This window comes from Melospiza georgiana, chromosome 1 (genome assembly GCF_028018845.1).
Source record: "Melospiza georgiana isolate bMelGeo1 chromosome 1, bMelGeo1.pri, whole genome shotgun sequence".
Taxonomy (NCBI): Eukaryota; Metazoa; Chordata; class Aves; order Passeriformes; family Passerellidae; genus Melospiza; species Melospiza georgiana.
In genome coordinates, this window is record NC_080430.1 from 21,725,445 (window position 1) to 21,748,919 (window position 23,475).

At 38.7% G+C, this 23,475-nt stretch overlaps 1 protein-coding gene across 1 annotated transcript in view; it reads left to right on the forward strand.

Moving 5' to 3' along the window:
* The first annotated feature begins 278 nt into the window (after nucleotides 1–278).
* ITGA8 (integrin subunit alpha 8) overlaps nucleotides 279–23,475 on the forward strand; it is a 109,785-nt gene continuing 86,588 nt past the window's right edge. The window contains exons 1-11 of the mRNA XM_058028536.1: nucleotides 279–463; nucleotides 606–730; nucleotides 11,821–11,921; nucleotides 14,442–14,565; nucleotides 16,003–16,064; nucleotides 17,382–17,427; nucleotides 18,388–18,513; nucleotides 19,654–19,698; nucleotides 21,100–21,143; nucleotides 22,113–22,169; nucleotides 22,295–22,347. Of these exons, the coding sequence (XP_057884519.1) occupies nucleotides 279–463; nucleotides 606–730; nucleotides 11,821–11,921; nucleotides 14,442–14,565; nucleotides 16,003–16,064; nucleotides 17,382–17,427; nucleotides 18,388–18,513; nucleotides 19,654–19,698; nucleotides 21,100–21,143; nucleotides 22,113–22,169; nucleotides 22,295–22,347 (968 nt within the window). The remainder of the gene's footprint in view (nucleotides 464–605; nucleotides 731–11,820; nucleotides 11,922–14,441; nucleotides 14,566–16,002; nucleotides 16,065–17,381; nucleotides 17,428–18,387; nucleotides 18,514–19,653; nucleotides 19,699–21,099; nucleotides 21,144–22,112; nucleotides 22,170–22,294; nucleotides 22,348–23,475) is intronic.

Sequence of the window (23,475 nt, forward strand, 5' to 3'; positions counted from 1 at the left end):
GCGCTGCCCCGCCGCCGGCCGTGCGCCGCCAGGGGGCGCCCGAGAGCGCGTCCCCCGGGGGGCGAGCGGGACCGAGCGGGGCCGAGCCTCCCGCGCCGCCCCCCGCCCGCGCACGGCGGCAGCCGGACCGCGCCGCTCCGCTGCGCACCTCTCCACCCTGCTCTGCACCGCACAGCACCGCACGGCCGCCGCACCTCTCCGCCCCGCTCCGCTCCACACGGCCGCCGCACCACTGCGCTCCGCTGTGCCAGCGGGAGCCGGCCGTGGAGGCGGCGAGGATGCTGCCCCTCAGCCGCGGGCGGCCCCGCCGCTGGCAGCGCCCCCTGCTCCTCCTGTCAGCGCTGCTCTGGGCGCCGGCGCTGGTGGCTTTCAACCTGGACGAGGAGAAGCTGACGGTGTACAGCGGGCCCCCGGGCAGCTACTTCGGCTACTCGGTGGACTTCTACATCCCCGACCCCAGCACGTGAGTGCCGCGCCGGGGCGGCGGGGCCGGATCCCTGAGGGAAGGCGGCGGGCGAGCGGCGGCGTCGCGCACGGGGGTGACAGCGCCCATCGCCCGCCTGTCCCGATCGATGGCCCCGGTGACCTCCCGGTGTGTTTCGCAGGGTCAGTGTCCTGGTGGGAGCCCCCAAAGCCAACACCTCGCAGCCGGACATCGTGGAAGGAGGAGCGGTGTACTACTGCGCCTGGCCCGGCGCCCGGTGCCGGCAGATCCCCTTCGACAACACCAGTGAGTGCGCGGCTGTCCCGCGGGGCTCTGCCCGGGACCCCTCGGCTCCTCCGCCGTCCCTGTACTTGGGCTTTGATCCGAGTGTCTGCCCTCGGATAGAAACCGCGCTCCTGGGAGCCTGAATGCGTGTGCTCCTGCAGGGAAGGGTTTAATGGTCCCCAGAGAAATAACAGGATTGTGACCTCCAGGATCAGTAGTTCATCTTAATAACTGCCTTTTTTCCCCTTCTTCTCCCTCTCTGCTGAAAGATATTTGTGGCAGATTCCTGCTTTTGAAAATACTTTTGCATGTTCAGAAGGCAAAGCCCCAAAAGCCTTGTCTCACACTTCTCTGAACCACAGAAATAACAGGATTTCTAGTGTTTGCTGTTATTTTCAACGAGGGGATTTCTGGCTGTTCAGATGGATGAAGTGCCTCATGTAGCATGCTTATTTAATTCTATTCAGAAAGCAAGAATTTTGTTTCAGAATACTGAAGCTAGACCGATTTAGGCACAATGTGGATAGATTATATCCACTTCCAAAATCCCAAGACAGATGTTTCTTATTTAATTAGAGGGAACACAAGTTTTAAACAATTCAAGCTGTTTATGTTTTCTGTTGTCTCTTTATAGGTTTTGAAAATAATTTAAACCTAGTGTTTGCAGAGACTTTAAAACTGCTTCCTTTATTTAGGCAGACCTTGACAGTTTGACCATTAAGCGAAAGTTATTATTCTTAAGGTTATATTTAATCTTAATATTTGTGATTTATTGAAATGTGAACGCGATACAATTCTTTTTCTTTGTTTGTTTGTTTTCTGAAAGAAGTCAGATTAGAAGAGCTCACTTAACTGTAGCAAATAAGCAGTGCTGTTCTTTACTCCTCCCATCTCCAGCCACCAACATACTGTTACTGTGTTAGTGTCTAGGAATACTGATCAGGATGACTTTCCCATCATGCTGAGCATTCCTCAAAACTGAGTAAGTGGTAGTTCATGTGTGTGTATCTGGCTGCTGGGGCAGGTAAAACTACGTACAGCATCTGGTTATATATGTAAATGAAAATGTATATAGACAGTATGCATATATTATTTTAATTGTGATATGTTCTGAGTATACATATTTAAAATTAAAACAAGAAACAGAGGAAATATTAATGTATTTCCCATCTTATGGTTAGACAGTTCATGTAACAAAATTGGAATGTATTATCTATAAAAAATAATTTCAAATTTGAATAGAAAACTTACAGAACAAATGAAATTCCATCACATTTCTGAAAGTTTTGAAAAATTTATGAAAATCTAGTGAGGAAACCTAGAGGGACATCTGACTTTCCTGTGGGAAACTTGGGACAGCTCCATACTCTTCACAGTGATGTCCTTCTGCAGATACTAGGTTTTGAATAAAGACACAAACACACTGTGAGTAAGTATATCAGTAAGGCTTCGGACTGTATCACACACCTGTTCAGTTTGGAGTCTCCAAAGGGTGCTGCATTCAGTCTTCCTGAGCTGGTTGTGTCCTCTGGATAGAATTCTGACTTGCAGGCAGCTGAAGTTAAGCCAGAGAGCAGCTGTGGTGTGGTGTGGGCAGAGATGCACTGTCCTTGTGGCAGGGATGGCAGCACAGGCAGGTTTAGCAGTGCTGTCCCTGGCTCTTGAATTCCAGTCCCAAGGCAGTAAAGGTGTCATTTTGCACAATTCAGCAATGTCCTCTACACAAGGACCCCGGGAAGAAGGTTTGCATGGCTTGTACCACGCCCTGTTCTTCACTGCCAGCAACAGAAAGTCCATCTCCAATAGGCTTTAGATGACTCCTGCTGATTTCCAGATGTATATTACACATCTCTTTTTTCTCTCCCAAACCCATTATTTACAAGATCAAGTTTTCCTTCTTTTCCACTATTGCCCCCAGCAGAGTAGTCCACATGAGCTCTGTCCTAGGTGAAGCTATTTCAAATAGTCTGTCCCACAAAGTTTCTTTTGAAGCCTTTAGCTATGTTATACCTACTGGGGCTTAGATAGTCCTTGGTAAATATGTGGGGTGTTTTCAGTTCATGGCTCCTGTACAGACATCTTGTACTCATTAAGCCTTCTCCTACAACATCACTCAGAAATGTTGCTGTTCCCATTTTTAATATTTATTCTAAGAAACAGAGAGAAGTTAGTCTAGGTTGTCAAAGATCATACAAAAAGTTGATGATGACACTGGTAACTGACTAGGGAGCTTTTTCTTCTGCTTCCAGTGCCTTTACCACAAGATTATTCTTTCTTCCAAAACAGAAACACTCAAAAGTTGTTAGAAGACTAGAAGTTCAGTTGTAGCAGCTTTAAGATTGAAGATTAATGTTTCATGCCTTGTAGGAGATCTTTAAAAGTCTTGTAAATCTTTAGATCTTGTAGATCTTTAAAAGTCTTTGAGAATGTTTTCTGAAACAAAACAGAAGAACTATAGAGGCTGCTTCAGAGCTGAAAAATTTCATTTTGATGCATTTTTGTGCAATGCTTCAATTTTTCAATATTATCTTCTTGACTCTAACTAAATAATATCTCTTTCAGTTAGATTAGCTAAGCAAAGAACAATAAAAAAACAAAACTACTGAATAATTTGGAGCATTCTTAATTAAGTTCAGAAGTATAAACTGAGTGGAACCGGAAGGAACTGGAAAGAAAGGCAGTGTTGAACCAACATGTGGATAAAGAATTTGATAAATCCCTATTTTTCAGCCTCAAAAATTCAATGGGGAGGACTTCTAAATTCTAAAAAAATTGTCAAAGTCAGACAGACTCACATATACTATATCCTAAATTCAATATGTGAAATTGCTTCAGGTCACAGAAACTATAACTTTCACTATGACATAAAAATTCATGAGATGAACAAATCCAAGAGGTTGAAAGACAGTGGCTTAAATTCCATATGAGCATGAGGACTCATATCTTCTTCTTGAGGACTGGATACACAAATGGAGCTCAGCTGTGTTGCATTCAATGCAAGTCATGTTTCGCCCTTGAGGAGGAAACATGCAGTGTGTGCACTTGGATCATGTTTGGACTTTTACTGCCACAAACAAATATCTTAAGTGGACATCTAATTGGTAAGACTCATGTAACTGCACAGATTATTTCTGTTTCCACAAAAATAGAACAGCTAATTTCAAGTGAGATTCCTTTGTCTGCAAATGCTTTCATGTTGTTTGTATTTACATTGTTACTATCTCAGTCCTGATAAATGAAAACAGTGAGGACATTGACTAGTATTGTGTGATGGCTTTAAGTCAAGATTCTGGACATTTTCAGATATCATGGTGTGGAGTTACTTTGTACTGATTTATAGTTATCATGTATTTTACAGTTGAGGTGTTTAGTGAATGGCTTGTTAACTAAAAAGGAACAAAATACCTGTCCACCAACATTTAAGGCTTGTTAAGAGGCAATGACAGGCTCATGAGTCAGGAAAGGGAAAGAAGAAAAAACTAATCTGTTGAATTTCTAAACTATTTGTTGCCTTAGACAGAGGGGGCATTTGTTCAAGAGGTGATATGAGGGAACCAAGTAACTGACAGACACCTTAGTTAAAAACTTAGTCTTGCTTAGGTTAATTTTATGATGTTCAGTGTTTAAACAGGATGATTTTTGGTTCTGTGAAGGTTGTTTGGTTGAAGGGATTTGTTTATTTAGTTATGTGAGTAATATACTTTTATTTTTAAAATAACTGAAGTGTTATTTTAAAAAATGTCATTCTATATCCTGAGCCATAGAGCCCCAAAGAGAGAACATGAGTGCCAGACCTAAATCTGACATCCTGACGCTGGTGGGAGATAACTGCAGTGTTTCCCAGTGGATCAGGGATATGACACTGCAAGGGATGTACCCAGTCACTGGCAAGGTGCAGTAACCTCCCTCTTTACCACACAGACTGTGGCACTCTGTATTAAACTTTATTTTTTGCATCATGCAAGTTTTAAATGACAGAAGAAAAGTCTTTATGGTTTATGATGCCCCCTTACTCCTTCTTATTTTTCCTCAGAGGCAAAGATCAGCTGAGGGAGTACATACTGTATTCCCAGTGAAAGATGCAAAAAACCTTTAAAAATGAATGACTACTGTTGAGTGCCATGTTCAACATGTCAAACACAGACTGGGCTCCTTACTACTAGCAATGATACTCAAAATAAGAGTGCTGCTGAAACCATCTATGTGGCACTTGCATGTATTAGAATGGCCAGGATGGTCTGAGTGCTACGGCAGCTGCATAACCTGTGTAAATGTGGAAATGTATGGGGGCTAAACTACCCTGCTGAGAAGATGGCTTAATTGGGGTTTATTGAGGTGCAGGAGTATCTGCAGCCCATTCCAAAAAGCCACATCACCCAACTGAAATTGCTCTAGAGGAACTTGTCCCAGATGGTTACTAATTTCTCAGGTCACCTATCCCTGCTTTTCATGTGGCTAACCCAGAGATTTCCAAAGCAATGAGGTTATTTACTTGCAATAATTAATCCTATTGATGAAATAGCATTCCTGACAGGCAAGAGAGAGGAAAAGGAGGGAAGGAGGATGAAATTTTGTCATGTAGGATTTGAGCTGACCCATCCATAAGCAAATCATGTAACCAGACATTCCCATATGGGTTGGCCAGTGATATGGCCTGCAGCCAAGAAGGGGCTTTAGCAGGAGCTCTCTGTGTTTCCTGCTGTTGATACAGAACTGACTCTGCAGTCCTGTGTTTGCACTTCTTTAAAGCTCCCTAGATCTGTGTGCCAGGGTCAAGGCTCTGGGAAGAAGCTCAAAGCACTCTCCCTGAAAGCACAATGCGTGCTTTAACCTGCTCCATTGCAGCAGGAGCTGAGATAAAGTATAATGGAAGGGCTTTTAGTATCCCCTTACCCCAGGAAATATAGACTGAAGGGCAGTGACTCTTCTCCCTTGTTTCCCTACTTTGTGAAGTTGTCTGGTTGCATTGCAGTGTAAGGCTGTGAAACTCAATGAGGGGGCAGGGAAACAAGCGTTGGCATCATATTAAAGGCTTGTGGTCTGTCTTTCCTCTCTTGCCTACACAAAGCTAACTTCTTTTCAGTTTCTTCTGTATGAAATGGGTTTACAATGACTATTTTTGCCTTAACACTGAGGTAGAATTACCAATTCCTTGTTACAACTGTGTGCTCTTCCATTCAGCTGCCAGGAGAGGTAGCAGGAGAGCAATATCAAGAAAAATTTCTCCTCTCTTGATTAACTAGGCAACTTCTGAATCATTCAAAGCATCTTGCAGCCAGAAGCAGACTTAAATATCCCCTAAAGTGCACTATTGCATTTGAAATCTGGTAAAAAGCTAATAGTTCAGATTTTGGAAACGCATTATTGAGGTCACTTTTAATTATAATACCTTTGGCTGCATCAAGTTCTTGTATTTTAAATTAGGTCCTGAAGGCAGAATTTCAGATACCCCTTCCCTTAAGTTTCTGGAACACACTAGGGTGTTTTCTTTGCTGTCAGTTAACTCTGCCAGTTTTACTATAATAGGTTATATTTTTCTAATCTAGCTGGAAAAAATCTGAACAGCCTCTGAAGAGGAGCAGGGAAGGGGGATGTAAATCAGTTCTGACCCAGCACGCTCATGATAAAAAACATGAGCTAATCTGGCCAGCAGTTGAGCTGATTGTAACAGAACCCAGGTACTATATGAGGAGAAGATGTATTGTGGGACTTGAGAGCTTTAGTTACATGAAAAAATCATTAGCTGTGGAGATAGTAAGATTCTGGGGAAAATCTAGAATCCTGTTATAAAACAGAATTTGTATCTCAAGAGAAATTGCTGAGAGAGAACTTTGTTGTACTTTTAATTGTTGACACACTTAAGTCCACTCTGCCAGTAAGACCTTATCTGGAACGTCACGGTTCACTTGTAGCATTCTGATTTATAATAGACTCTCATAAGTTTCTTTTGTAAGTCTCAACCCTATCTAAAGAAAGGAAAAATACTCTTAGCTATGTTAGTTCAAGCACTGAGGTCTTAATTTGTTTTTGATCAGATTGTATTTAGGGAAAAAATCCTACTGGGTTTGCTGATTTCTTTTTGTTTTTTTGATTCGTGGAATGTCCAAGTAAAGCTCTCTAGATATGATCTATTAAATTAAAATGACTCATAAGAATAGCAGCTAAGCTGCAGTAAAAACCAGATATAAAATAGATTGTTGCAGAACCAGATAAATCTAAATATAGAAGCAACTCTTCTCATCATGGCACTGTTTTGCATACTCTCACTCTCCCTCAACTTTGGAGTCCCTTTTTTCCCCCCAGCATTAATTCAAAACAATGTTTGGTTTAGTGGCCTAGATCATACTGAGTATTTAGCTGTGATTTGAATTCAGTCTCTCTGGGGAGGGTCTAATATCAATGATGCTGTGAAAGTTACTGAGTTACCTTTGCTTTGTAACAGGTGGTATCATCTAATAGTATCATCACTACCATAAGAGTAGTGATATGGTGGTAGGATTGTCAAGATTCCCTTTTTTCCCTCACTTCTAGAAGATGGGAGGAAGTTTGCCAGGACCCTTCCTTCTCCCTCTTCCATTCTGTGAGCCAGAACACTAAAGATGCAGCAGAGCTGCTTTCAGAGTTCACTGAGGTTGCTCAGAGCCTTTTGTAGCAGCTTCTGAAACCACCCCAGAGGGAGAGAGCCACAGCCTCTCTGGGGAATCTCTTCTAGTGCTTAAGACTTATTCAGAAATTCCCCTGCTGCAACTTGTGTCCTGTTGCCCCTTTTCCTTTTGCTGCATACCTCACATGGGAGTTTGGCACTCTCTTCCCTCTACCTATTGAACACTGGATGGAACACAAGTAGAACATCCTTTGCTTTGTCTTCTTTTGGCCAAACACCTGCAAGCAGTGATATCTGAAAACTGTACATAACATTCCAAGTCTTATCTCCATGTCAGGGATATTCACATTCCTTTACCTGTATAAATTTCTAGAGGTATTTGTTTGTTTTATACATTTGTATTCACATTTTATACAAATATGGATAGATTTAGGTAATTGTTCACCTCTACTCTGTGTACATATAATCATGTACAAATATATTAAATCCATGTACTATATTTTAACTATATTTTTATATGATGGATGTATGGATGTGCATAGATACATACAGAGATATATCAAAACAGGTATTTGAAAGAGATTTTCCATCATGGATGTAGGCACATCTGAGGGCAGATTGTAGCTCAACCTGTTGCAGATGCCTGGTTAATGAACATCTGTGTTTTTCCAGGACATACAGACAAATAGACCCAGAGCATTTAGACATAATACTTTTCAAAATTCCAGAATGGTGAAAATTTATGTGAAAGAGATGCAGGTGTATTACATAGGTATTTTGCTTTGACTAGAAGCATTGTTTTCCTGTGTTGTTTGATTAAATATTTTCACAGAATCACAGAATCATTTAGGTTGGGAAACACCTCTGAGATCTGGGAAACACCTCTGAGATCATGGAGTCCAAGCTTTGAATGATCACCACCTTGATTTGCTTTTGTTCATTTGAGTATTTTTAAATTATGAAAGATGCTGCATTTTTTATTTAAAGTTTTCAAGAGCTGAATGAATCACACTAAGTAATTACCAGTATTTGCCCATGCATCTCTTATGCAGGTATTAATTAGTATAAAAATATATATTGGTAAGGGAAATGTTTGATTCATGCCTATTAAGCTGTTTATGATGTGCTTAGTGACTGAGAGGAGACCAATTCCGATAGAAAGCACCAAATTTACTCTAATGTGTGTAAATGTCTAACACCTGCTCTAGATTCAGGCTTTAATTCCTACAAGTGAATCTGTGCTATTGCTCTTAACATGGACTTGCTTTTTGCTGTCCAAACTCAATTTTTTCTATTTGTCCAATTACTATTTTGGCAAAGTAAGGGACTTGTTTATTTTTCCATTTGGTAGCCCCTAGGTACCTCAGCTAAAAAACTGGGTGGAGGAATGCTGGTTTTCATCATCATGTTTCTGTATCTCCAGAGCTGCTTCTGAAGCTGGATTGTAGAGCAGTACCATGTATAGGAGTCACGGCTCCTGCAGTAGAGAATTGAGGTGCTTTGGGTTTGCTGAAATGCAATTTAAGGATGTTCTCATACCTAAATTTATATTTATAGGCTCTGCTCTTTGCATACTCCTGGTTGTCTGGGCCTTAGTCTGCAGTGCAGTCTGAAGCAGTATCATTATATGAGTGACGCCAGAGCGGCATCTCAAGCCAAATTTGTGAGTCCTGCAAACTGAGACTGTCTGGAGCAGCTCCTGGGCTGGCTCTGAGGCAATCCAGCTGTACTCAGGCACTCCTTGGACCTCTCTGTGGGCAGCCCAGGCGCTGTGTGCCCAGCCCAGCTGCTGCCTTGTACTCCTGCTCTAGTGTCACATATCATGATACAAGATAGCCTGGACTCCTTCCTGAAAGGGGCCAGGCACTCTTCTCCAGAACAGAAGATGATATGGGAATGCGACCTGAATTCCCACCAAGTGTTTGCTCCTTAAAGAAATACAGCTGTGGGTAAGGTATGGTATAGACTTGGCCTGTGGGCCTCAGATGCCCATAAATAGCACAAGGAGAGATATTTCCCTGTCATATAATGGTTTGTCAGGATACAGACATGCTACTTTTTGAAATGCTTAGATGATGCTTATATTTCTCAATCTGTATATTGAGAAATACACAGATTTGGGGTTTTTTTTAAGCTGGATTGGGATTTATGTGGGTAAATGAATAGCATTTATCTGAGTCTAATCTAAAATGGTCATCCAGGGCTATTTACAATTGGTTTAAAAAAAAAAAGGTACTTTAGGTACTTTTAGGCCATGATTCTTCTGACATCAGAGTTTTGGTTTAGGAGGAAGAGAAGTGGCTTAGATCATGTCCTCACATGTAAGTGGGTGACTAGCTCAGGAATGGACAATTGCAGCGAGGCACAATAATGACAGAGGTTTTATAGCATTCTGAAATACTGATCAGTTGTTACATACAAAAGACTAAACTGTATTTTAAGGCACAACCTCAGAAACTGGGAATATGACTCCATAGCTCTAGCAAGGATGCTGAACAAAACTGATTAGAAAATTTCTATCAAAAAGATTTATCTAGAGGGAAAAACCCCTATTTGTTAATTTATGTTTCTGTGATATTTTCCAAATTATTTTATAATGAAAATCCCATGCCACATGATGAAGGATTCCTACTACACCACATGCTACTAAATGAGGTGGGATTGTGCATGTGTGTATGTACAGTTCTTGCAGATTTATTGGTAAATTCAGCTGTAGTTTGATAAATCCTGCAAATGGTTGTCCAAGTTTTAAAATTTAATTTCTTTTCAAATGTTGGTATACTTTGCCAATAGACAAATATATTGTTTTGATTGAAAATGCAAGCTCCTTTTAAGTTAGAATACAAGCTACGAGTATCCTCAGAGCCAGGCTTGCACTGGCAGCTGTAAGCTGGTCATGGCTGATTTTCAAGCTTCAAAAGTTCTGTTTGTATCAAGACCCCATCTGTGGACATTGATCATATTCAGATCTGCTGGAGCATTAAAAAAAGAAAAAAGAAATCTTTAAAGTCTGAAAGAGTCTGACTTCACTGGAAAAAATAATTGAAAGTAGTGTTGCCAACAACTAGGTAGGAGCTGGCAGCGCCTGCCGTGCCCTGTGTCAAATACGCTGTGTCACATCCACACATGTTCAGGCCTAACTTCAACAAAATATATTTTTAAAATTAGTATTTTTAGATTAATTTTAAATTATACTTCTTGAATTTTTAAGAGCTAAATATTCCTGAAATTTATCTCCCTAAGCATGAACTTCAACAGTAGCTGCTGTAATTGGTGCAGCATGGAAGCAAAAACTTGCATGAAGGAAGATGTTTACTTAGAGACTTTCAGACTTTAGAAGATTCATTCTCATTCAACTTTCCTTCATGTTTATTGGGAAAAAATACAGAGATGGAGTACCCTTGTTCTACAAGTATGATACATTTTTCTTTCTAATTCAGTTTATAACATTTATGAGGTTACCATAAGCTGAAGTCAGTGGTGAGCTAACATTCTAGAAAACATTCAGGTATCTCCTGTATTCCTACTGGGCAAATACCAAGGAGTGTTGACTTTTTAAAATGTTAGTTGTATTTTTTCTCAGTTATTTAAAAAGTATATAAATCCTTAGAATCTGATCTGACACTATTTTTTTTAACATTCCAAGGTATACAGTATGTGGTTTTATTTTCACTTAGACTTCAAGTGACCAAAAAGGATTGATTCTTCTGAAATCCCTCCTGACATGAACCAGAAACAAACATAAGGGAATGCAGATACAAGGGGGTAGGAGTAATGCCCTTCTTATGTATAAATTGAAAAGTTCATTAGGGATGACTGGTAAGGGAAGAGCATAGCTCATGAACATATGGGAAATCAGTTTACTTCAGAGAACTGAGGGTGAAGGGAAGGGATGTCTGCTTTTTATTAAAACCTGAAATGCATTATAATTGGCCTGAATCTTTGCCCAGATGGCTTCTCTTATGCTGACATCTGCAAGAGTGCATTTAAAGCAACATTAGGAAGCTGTCTCTTGTGACAGTGTGTACACATGTAATTCTGTTAAAAACTAAGTCCTTTGCTATCTGTAGTGTTGGTCTTTGAATAAGCATGCTGAGAAATGTCATTTGTTTGACAAAATCTAATTACGGAACATGCTTTTTACAAGGAAAGTTTCTACTACATCTGAGAAAACTTATTAGGGCTTTTCACCTATTTTTGTAGATTCTTGTTCATTCTTCATCACAAATTCCAAGTAAACTTTTTTTTTCCCCTCAAGGGGAAACACAGCATTTCTTACTCTAGTCCTCTGTATTCTTTTCTAAAGTTTAAGTGTTATTATTTTGAATTTTCATGTGTGAATTTAAGCTGGTTTTGGCTGACTAGTGAAAAGGTTAAGTGATACTAAAAAGTCAATTTCCTATTGAATGGGTTGGATGATGACAAGTGAATGCAATGTAATATATCTGTTAATCTCTTCACTTGTGTTAAAAATAAAGTGTCAACATAGTGCTTCTTTCTTTGTCAGACAACAGAAAAATTAAAGTCAATGGCACCAGGGAACCTATTGAATTTAAGACAAATCAGTGGTTTGGGGCAACAGTCAAAGCTCATAAAGAGAAAGTTGTGGTAAGTCTTATGCATTTGATATTAACTTGGAAATAGTGTTAAATTTTCTCAAATGTATATGTTTAATGGCTTTCTATGTGTACATTAAGGAAATAACTTTCTGACTATGCATGAATTATAAAACAGAGGATGTATATAATTCAAAAAACAAAAGCAACTTATAAAATCAGGTTGAACTGATCTAGTGAAGGTGATCCTGCTGCCATGTGAAAACAGCAGAATGTCATATTGTTGTGGAAGTGAATGATATTTTTTTAACAGATAAGAGACATATTTCAGAGATGCACAGGAATTGATAGCTGTCTGCTATAAAATATTTGGTATTATGAAGATATATCTGGAATGTTAAACACAATGTAGTGAATTGCATGTATTTGAATGTCATGAAATGTTTTGAAAGCCAAGAACCTCTGCTAATGTTCAGTTAGGAAAACACTTATCTCTTTTGTCACATTTACATTGTTTTGAAGATCTGTCTCATAGTGATGGTGACACAGCTGCAAAAAAAGCTGATAAAAACAGCTCCAAATCGAGATGGCTATCAAATTGATGCAGTATCTCCTCTCCAGTTTCACTAAATGTTTTACCTGTATTGATAGGTGCTTAGCAGTGGGCAGGTATTTTTATTGCCTAGTGAAGTGCTGGTGATGCTGCTTATACATAGGCATTTTATATTTACAGTTGCATTAAGGTTTACATTAAAAACAGCACTGAAGTAATTGTGACAAGAATAATTGGTTTGGTCATTAGTTTTACTTGTTTTTGCAATTACCAAACAAAAATTTACCTTGGGATTTGATTAAAACTTCCAATTACTACTTAAAAAGTAGTCATAAGGGAGTAAGTATTGAAAGGAAATGCTTTCCCTTATATTGAATGCCTTGTAGTTAACCTACAGAAGGATTTTGAAATGAAACCAGTAGTGAGTAAAACATCACCCTATTGTGTTACAGAGCTAAGTAAACATAAAAATTCTAAAAAATTCTAAAAATAGATGAACATTTTTCATTTTCTGTATTCTACTAAAAAATTCACAAATTGAAATAAAATAATTCTTTGCCACCATTTGTGAAATCTTAGTCAAGTGATAAGAAAAACTCATCTCCAACAGATGTGCTGTGTCTGTAGTGACCAAATTTCATTTATTTGGGGTAGCTCTTCTCAGAATCTGAAAGTGAGGTATAGTCAACACTTTCCAGGCAAAAAAAAAATTGGACAACAGAGCTGGAAAGCTTTGTCTGTTAAGCTTTGTAGGCTGAGAAAATGTCATCAAACTGTCAGGAGCTTGTTTTTTAAGCTACATTTTTAATAGTAAACTGCATTAACTCAGTTTATATTGTTCTTGTTTCAATCCATTTGGCTTGATGTCAGCTGTACCTAAAATCACCCCCACAGGACACAGACTGCTCTTTGCTGCACTCTGGTTGTGCTCTCTGTTTCAATATGCAAGGTTTCCTAGGCAGGGGTGTGTGAGGTGTCCCTGCTCCTTGGGCCATTGCTCCACAAGCTCTGGCTGGTGGTAAGCTCTGAGTAGCGCTGTGGTTCATGCAGCTAGTACTGATTGCTGAATGAAGGCTAATACAATATTGTAAACAGTGGCAATACCTTGCCAGAGGTAGACAGCTTTGTAATTGAAAGAGCAGGACAAGACAGGACATGAATGAAGGATTTATTTGCATCCTAGAGAGGCAAGGTTGCAGGTAGAGGTAGTGTCTTCATGCTCCCAGGCAATGAAAGGTTTCAGGGCACAGGAAACCGTGAGGAATTACTTGCAGTCCTGAGAGCTCATTGTTCTTATATTTCTAATTATCTGGATTACCTTCAAAAAAGATAACGCTTCTCTCTACACAAGTTGTATATTTTTTATCTTTGTCATGTTTGTAACACCATTGCTGTAACGTGGAAGATTAATATCTAGCCAAAGCTTCCTTAGCACAAAACTATTCTCTCAGCCTGTTGAATGCCTTGTAACTGTATGCTGTCTATGAAGAATTGAACCAGGTTATAAGGGGTTATTACCAGGCAGACACTCAGATGATTGTGATTAACCATATGACAACAACCTGACAAATCTCCTGCTGAGTGGAGTCAGTTCTGCTGCTACACCAATTATCTTAGAACATACGAGGACAGAACTGGGATTGCCTTCAGCCACATATATATGATATGCATCTTAAATTATGGGATCAGCTCCTGTGCAATGAGCAGTAATAGAGCAAAGGTATTACTTGTGAAGCAGACCTAGAGAGTATTTGTAACATGGCTTAAATGTGACTTGGAGTCCCTGAACGATTTCACCTGCCAAGGGCTATAAGTGAAACATCAGTGTGCTTTTCAATGAAAATTTATAATGAAATTATATGAAGCAGTTATCCTGCATTTTCTTCTGTCATCATTGCTATGTGAATGATCCAACACGAGAGAGAATCCTTGTACACAGACTATTAAAAATTACATTTGCCAAATGCAAGAGTGTGTGAAAGTATGTGTGTCTTCTGATTTGTGTTTCTGTTTTTATAGGCTTGTGCTCCTCTGTATCATTGGAGAACCCTTAAAGACAGCCCTGAGAAGGACCCTGTTGGCACCTGCTATGTAGCAATCCAGAACTTCAGTGCCTATGCTGAATATTCACCTTGTCGCAACAGTAGGTATTAATATGAGCAGTCCTGGATGAAGGAATTGATTTTGCACTGAGTGTGTTGATTCTTTCAGTCTTCACACCACTGAGTCTTGATTGAATGCAGATTATTGTATGATGTTATTGCATTGAATGAGGGTGTAAGTAAAAATTAACATTAAACTATATGCCTATAATTGGATGCTTTATTGTATAATTCCTTGAAAGAGGAGAAACTAAGTAAATGAAGTGTGTGCAGTTATAGTAATGAGCTATAATTGGTTCAATTTTTGTGGCTTTAAAACATAGCAAACAGATCTAGATAAGAACCAGACAGCATATTAAACCAATTATTCATACTTATGCTGAGTATAAATGTCTCATCACAAGGTCATGATTTGAAGATCAGACCCTGCATGGAAACACACAAGCCTGTGTCATTGCTCATGCCAATATCATCCACAAGAGCTCATTTGTGAAGAGCTTTCAGCATGGAAGAAAGCCATGCACATTAACACTGCTGTTCCACACTCTTTTCTGTGCTGTTCTGAGCATGTGGTAGCTGTCTCTGGGCCTTGCTTCTTGCGGAATAGAGATAAACCACATCCATATTTTGAAGCAGATTCAGCCACCTAGAAGTCTGCAGAAAATACCACATTAGGTTATTATCAGTCATTCATCTTGTTCAGCATTCTATGCCTATTGTAGTAGGGCTTTAAGCAGAGTTTTGTTGTATCTTCCTTTTAAAGGCTAATCCTTGTCTCTGCATGGACAGGCACAGAAAGAAGCTGAATCTGTAAGAAAAGGTGTCCTTTAGATCTGATTTATGGATGGACTGATGTCTCACTGGGCCTTTGGGAAAGGCTTATGTTGTTCGAAGAGAGAGTTCAAGCCCTTCCTACTCTCAGTTTTGCACTCCTGCAGTCTTCTGGCACACACAGAATTGCCATAAGATGCAGGGCAACACACTTTGCACAATTATATAAGGATTTGGAGAATAGAAATAGAAGTAGCCAGAAACAGGAAAGTTGTTTTTCCATGTACGCATCCTGACCCTTACACTGTATCAAGGTTTTTTGAGAACACCTTAGAGTAAACACTTATTTTTGTATTTATGACAGATCAGACTGTGATGAGCATTCTACAATCTTGTTGAGTTTTTTTACTTTTTTATCTCCAGCTAAATTAAAACTGAATCCTTGATGGTTGTTTCAAGGGTCCTTTCTTGGCAGTGGGAGGAGAAAGTCCCAAGTAGCAGATTCTGTTTTTCAAAATGTTCACAAGGGACTGCGTGACTGGAGTCTTGCAGAAGGTCTTGAGTTGCTCTGCCCCTTCTAAAAAATAATACACATTTTCACATATTTTGGCAGTGTTACATTTCATAGTGTTACAGCTCCAGGAGTATCTGTGTTATCTTCCACATGCACTAAAATCAATAAAATGCTTCTTCCTTCATAATTGCAGGCAATGCAGATCCTGAAGGACAAGGCTTTTGTCAAGCAGGTTTCAGCTTGGATTTTTACAAGGTGAGATTCTGCTTCTGAAGTATTTTGACCAAATGTCATTATGATATATCTGCAGGGCTCAAGTGCTATCTCAGTGATCATGAGTTTATCTCCATGCTGTTGGATATGGAAACTTTTGTGAAGTTGTTGCAAGTTCTTTTCAAGAATCAAACTTTCTTGTTTCATTAATAAAAAGAAATACTCAATCAGCACCTGCTTTTCTCTGCAGCATTCCACTTTGTCTCAGTCTAGCTTAACAGATAATTAGGCAAAAACTTCTATATGCTTCTATCTCAGTCTATCCCACTCAAAATGCTTTACTTGACTTTCAGGAAGGAGTGGGACAGGCACCAATTAGTTTTAAAAAGTTAAAATATGTCACTGTTTAGTGAGAAATGACACAAAGCATCAGAAGGCTGAGTAGGATATAGCACCCATTTATTTTGGACTGCTCCTTTTTAGACACTGTTCCAATGCAAGTGGGCTGATTGGTCATTTAGTTAATACATTTCACCTTATTGGCTAATTAACAAGATGCCCTTTCATAAACAATATTTGAAAATTGTAAGAAAACAGATAGTAGGAATACAACACCTGCAGGTTGTTTTTAATAATAAGCTGTCATTATTTATCTCCAGCTCCCTAAAGTCTCCCAGGCTGATTCTGAGAAAAGTTATCTAGTTTTCTGGCTGTCACATCCACAAAAATAACCAAAGGATGCTTTTGGTGGCAGACTAGTCATTGAGTAAAACCATGCTCATGTGGGGATGAAAGTACCTAAGGGAAAGGACTAGATTTTCTCAAATGCCAAGGGGGTCCAGTAACAATGTTGTGGAAGAAAGGATAAACTTTGTGTGATTGTTGTTATCTGGGCCATTATTTACAGCATCAGGGCTTCAGGTAACTTTGACCTGACCATTGCCACTCTTTTGAGCGTTCTGCAGCTGCCTTGTATAATTCTCTCTAAAACATTACTGTATTCATTGAATTGGAGCACCCTCTTTTCTGTTAACTTTGTTTTTTTACAATTAAGCAGCATTTTGTGAAATAAGTGGTAAAATAAATGGTTTTCATTCAAGTGCAGATGCATAGCGTGATTTTGACTTTTTTTTAACTGTGGATTGTCCTGCACATCTATGTACCTACATCCTTTCCTTGACCATGGCTATTCTCCTTTATCATGATTCTGATATTGTTTTGGTCATTTAAATTGCTTTTTTTCCCATGCATGCTTAATTTTGCTGTGTTTTTTTTTTTCTTTTGTTGTGTAATTTTGTTCTTTTGTTGTGTAATTTTGTTCTTTTGTTGTGTAATTTTATTTAATTCTGCTTTTTGTAGAATGGAGACCTGATAGTAGGCGGGCCCGGTAGTTTTTATTGGCAAGGTATGTTCATCTGGCTGGTTAACTGGAGCTAAGAAGTGAAGGAGAAATTATTGTTGTTCTAGATTTGCACTGGTTTTTTTGGTTTAAGATAACCAGTCTCTGATCTTATTTTCAACAAATGTAAATCAAAAGAATTGTTTAACAAGCAACTGAGCATAAAAATAAGCGATGAAAATCCAGGATGTGGGTGGTTGGAAAATCCAGGAAGTTAAACAAATGCAAATAACAATTTTTATGTTGGCATTTTAGTATATTTGTAATTTAATTACTAAGTTTAATTTTTCCCGAGAAATACTGCAGGTTTAAAAATTGCTAGTATTTGCAGAGCAAATATACTATTTTAAAAAATGTTTGTTACTGTTCATTTTTGAACACAAGCTTTATAACTATCTACAGGGATTTTAATTTCATTTGTGGCATCACTGCGGGTTCCGAGATGCAGTTTCTTGTGTAGATAAACCCTGAAGTTTTTTGGTAAAGAATTAAGGGGTTATTTTTGTTTTAACCTGTTCTTACATGTATGATGTAGCTGATTCCCAGCCTCTCTCTACCAGCTTGCCCACTGTCAGCCTCTTTGATGTGTGTTTTTACATTTTTTTTTTCAAGATCTAATTGATTGTGATAGTAGGGAATTCATAGCTTTGAATTCTCCATTGAGAAATTGCTTTCATTGGTCTACTCTATTTGTACAGTGCAGTGACTTTAGTTTGAGTTAGTAGATTGAAATGGATCTGAAGGTGTTTGAGTAATGGTTCAATAGAGTTTCAGTGCCTTGTTTTAATGATTTATGTATACTCTTGAGACTTCCAGGGTAATAATGGAGAAAGCTTGAGAGGAGTTATCTGCTCTTTGTGTGGTACTAGGCTCCTTTCTGCTCTGTTCAGGTGTTCTGCTAGCCCTGTTTTATAGAATCTGGCCCTCTTTTAGGTCCCTTTCATTTATGAAGCTGTTTGAATCCAGGTCAGGTAATCACAGCAAGTGTTGCAGACATCATTGCAAATTATTCCTTCAAGGATATTCTGAGGAAACTGGCACGAGAGAAGCAAACAGGAGTGGCACCACCCTCGTATGATGACAATTACATGGGTAAGCAGAGTTCTGTATGAGTTAGCAATATATTCTAAAAGGGTGAATCTTTACATAAGTATGAAAACAAGCCCTACATTACTATTGTCTCAGTTGTGAGAGGATTTGAACATGTTTTGCCTTAACCCAACCGCAAATCTGTAAGTTGCTGGTTGCTTCAGTGACATTACTAACATTCTTAAAATGATGCACAGCAACAGGATTTGAAGGTTGAGATCTTGAATGGCTTGTTAGGGTTCTTATTATTTGATCTTAAATAATTAGGCAGAAATACAAAATCTTTCCATTTATGTATTTTTTCATTACAAGATGATGGATTGAACTTAATGTAATTAAAGACAATTTCAATTTTTATTAGATAAATTTAAATCCAGTTCTGTGGTATTTTGTACAGTACTACACAAATACCCAATTTATTTGCAATGATATTTAAAAGATACAAATGAAGTAAGCAATAAAAGAAGTAAATTTGAAGATTTTATGTAATTAATAGAAAAAAGGCTCCTTATCTACTTATTAGTACAGATCTCTAAGAATTTATTGATGCTGACATGTCTCTGCATGTAAGGCAGGTTTTTCTTCACACAGTTATAGAAGAGATCCAGTGGAATTTGAAGGTGTGTCCTTGCACTGTTTCCCATGGATTTGAAATTAAAGTCCCTGATACAATCCAGAAGTCTTTCTTTACTGTGACAGTAGTTACTATCTCACAGGTTTACTAAAGCTCCAAGAGGTGTTTTACTCCATCTTTGGAAATCTGTTTTCCATATAAAGCTCAGCCAGGACATTCACACATTACAGTACAATAATGAAGACCTGAATTGTGTCAATAGCTATTAGGGCAAAACACTATAGTACCTAGTGGATTTTTTTTCAGATGAATTAGTAAATATTATTGATTTAGAAGCTCGTTTTTGGAGAAGAGGGATCAATTTCTTATACATTCGAACCTAACGTTAATTTAGTCATAGTAGTGTGATAAACAATTTTCCTTTTCTCCACACAGTTTTAGTATACTAATGTTAGAAAACTTGCATTCAGCAGATCCATTGAACAGACAAATCTGATGTTCCTTGCATATTTTTTGAAAGAAATTGGTTTATCAGGTTGGGTTGTTTTTTTAAATTTATCTTTAAACAGGATACTCAGTGGCTGCTGGGGAATTTACTGGGGATTCTGAACAAGGTAAGCACCTGTGTACTTGAATAAAAACCATATGGCCATGGACTTTAGACTAAATTCCTTGTTTTGGGTCTCTGAACAGGAACATACCTATTATGCATTTGAAATGCTGGTGAGACTTAAGCTGTCTGTACTCTGTATTCTCAGAGACAGCTCTTTCCTGAGACAGTATAGCATAACAGAATTAAAGTAACACAAAACTTTGAATTCCATAAGGGGAGACACTCTTGAGTGGCTGAACAGCTCTGTAGTCCAGACTCACAAAGCCAGTAGGGACATAGTACATTTCCACAAGTGAACCCAGTGCTCCAGAACTGCTGCTGCTTAACCCCCTCTGCAGTTAAAGTTGCCTGTCCTGCATTATGAAGGATTCAAAAACTAAATCCAAAACCACACACTTTTGAGCCAAGCATTATAACGTGTAAAAAGAGGTATCCCAGTAATGGCAGGCTACATCTTTGGCTGCTTTTTAAATGCATACTCAGAGTTCTATAATGGATGATTTTTGAATTTGATTTCATGTGAATGACTGGCACAGAAATATTGCATAGTTGGCTGACTCGAGATTCATCCTGTGCCATGTTCAGGCTTTCATTAGTACCTCCCCTTCCCCTTGAGCAAACACATTCAGTCAGAGGGGAGTGCATGAGTGAGGAACAGAGGAAGGCTTGGTCAGTACAAGCAGGTGGCTGAGGTGCTCTGTTATCTGAACTTCCTGCTGCTGTCTTCTGATATGGATATCCTAATGAGGCTGCATTACTGCAGGCTGAGACTTTGCTTCTTCCATCTTTTTTTTACTCATTTTTTCTACTAGTTGTTTAAGATTTTGTCATTGAGCAAAATTACTCCTAGAAGGCAGATAGGTCTAATGTTTAATGTTCTTATTCAGTGGATCCTTCCAGTGCCACTCACAAAAATTTCCTTGCAATGCTTTTAGATAGACTGGGCAGAATTTGTCAAGCACTTACATGGCATCAAGTGAAATAATGGATGAGACAAACTGTTGGTAGGCAAAAAGAAAAGAAGTATTTGTAAGGACAGTTCTGTTTAGCTTCTGTGCTCTAGTATGTGATGCCATAACTAATTCTTGTTCCATCAGTACACAACTGTCAGGTAGCAGGCTGAATTCTACCAAGAACTTTATTATACTGTGCTATGCTAAGCAATGCTAAACAGAAATGAATGGGTCAAAAGTCAGACTGAAATATTTTGTGCAAGTAAATGAACCGAATGAATGCTACAATCCTATGAAATTATGGCTTGAAGTGATTTACAAGTCTTTCAGATACAGATCCTAAGGGATTTGAAATATGTATCAAGGAAGTTTTAAGTGGTGTGGGATATATCTTGAATGTACAGCTCAGATTGCAAAACCAGTTCACTGTTGATCATTTATCCTTTCAGAGCTGGTTGCTGGAGTCCCAAGGGGTGCACAGAACTTTGGCTATGTATGTACTGGACCTTCATTTTATGTTTTTCATAGTAAGAAGTCAATTAAGCTATTTGTAAGGTTAAATGCTACATTACATTTTCTGTCTCCTTCATACAAATCTTTCAAATCAGGGAAAACTGCCACTGACTTTCACCCTCAGACTTATCTGGCTGGGTTGGAATGCCTTTACTGGTTTGGGTTTTGGATGGTAAGCACTTAGTCCCTTCTGAAGTCTGTTTTCACTAGGCAGCCACAATTACAATTACATGCTCTGAGTCTGACTAGAATCCCTATACCCACTGAGTGTTATCAGACCTAAGCTCAGCCACAGGTTAGCATATTTTTGTGCAGTGCTGTGTCCACAGTGCAGAGGAGTGCAAGTTCAGATTATTCATATCCATTGTTTACTGTCAGTGCTGTAAGTGTATACACTGAAATCCAGATGCAAAGAGTCATGATATGCAGTTAGAAGTGAAGGGAGAAAACAATATACATTTGTGAATACAGCTGTTTAACTTGTAGGCAAAAAGTTCCACAAGTAACCTGACTGGGAAAATAGATCACAGCCACAGACATATTCTCTAGTTTTGTGGACCCCAAATTCCTGGTGTCTCTGGGACTTGTTTGTAGAATTTTTAGGAAAAAGGTGTGTATATGTATGTATATACATTTATGTATCTGTGTATACTTCTTTATGTTTTAAGTTCATGTTTTCATGCCTAGTCACTGATTAGTTGATAGTCTGTGATTTGCTGTTGTTCAATGTCCAAGGAAGGGAAATACTTTTCCCTATTTTTTTCGTGGGGAACCTGAGGGTCATGAAATCTTAGCAATTTGTTCAGGACCATACAGGATAGCTGTGGTGAGACAGAAAAAAGCTGTTTTTTCTTGGACCATCTTTTAGTGTGTTAAATTCTTTTGCAGTGATGTCATGCTGTAGCATCTCCATGTGTGCCTGAAACTTTCTTTATTCTTCTGTTGCCAGGTCTCAATTATTAATTCCTCTGACCTGACCTTTATCCAGAACTTCACTGGTGAGCAGGTAATGTCAAGCAACTGTGTGATGAAATATTGTATATCTAGTGCATCAAAGAGGATTATCAGTAAAAAAAAACTTTACATTTTATATCAAATATGAAAACCTATCTGTTGTTTTTTTATTTTCAGATGGCGTCCTATTTTGGGTACACAGTTGCAGTATCTGATGTTAACAATGATGGGTAGGTTACAAAATATATTCAGCTCCACTGAACATTAATAGAAGCAATGACTGATATTTAGTAATAAATGTAGGTTTTCAGGTGCTTTATGCCTCAAAATGCTTCTCTTGGCTTCTCTGCTTCTCTAATTTTAATTTCCCACATAGACTTATCTTTGTGCAGCCATGGTGGCATGAGTATTTGCAGGCCTAGTTTGGGTGAGTTTATCTTCCTGAATGTTTATTCAAAGCAGTGTGTCAGAGGAGTGTCCAGAGTCCTAGGAAACAGATCCAGGTAAAAGAACAGTGAATAAATTGCACCACAGGGAAGAGATTGGGAGAATGAACTTCTGACTTTCATCTTTCTCACATACAGGAAAATTTTCTCATCCATAGCTTCACTTCACAATTTTAAAAGCCTTCTAATGTCACCAGCTCTTCTTTCTTCATTCTAGCACCTGCTGGTTGGCCATCCATGTTTATCATTCTGAGGACCAGCAATTGTCTGTGCCCCATAGTTGTTACAGCAGGCACTGTGTGTGTCAGAGGGATAACAATGCTCCAGTCTCAGGATCATGATACCTGGGGATCATTATTCCTAAGATACTTGGGGGTTTCAGGCTCTGTTGAACAAAACCTTTGTTAACTTTCAAGTCATGTAAAGTCTGATTAAATATTTTAGAAGAAGACGACTTTAGTAAGAGAATATTTATAGTAGCTATCTAGCAAGGAGATAAAGATCCCTGAAACTCAAAGGCTTGGAAGTCTGCACAAAGATGAGCCAGGATAATATTTAGAGATGAAGTGTACTATTGCTTATTGCAAAATGCCTCAGATGTGTCTACATCATATGTTTTTCTTGTGATCGTTTCTTATTAAGTGCTTAAACATAGTATATGAAATAATTTTTCTGGGTTAAGTGATTTCTTCTCATCAGTGACTAGTGACCCTTTAAAGATTGAGTTTTACAAGAGAAAAGAAAAGTAACAAAGTGGTAAATGTTATTGCAGTTACAAAAAAACCCCAACAACAGAACAGGAGCTTCAGCAGTTTCCATGGTGGCTTCATAGAACTCAAATCTTACCAAATTTCTGAGATTAAATTTTGTCATAGTATCACAGCTTTTGAGAATTTTGGTTTTTCTGATATA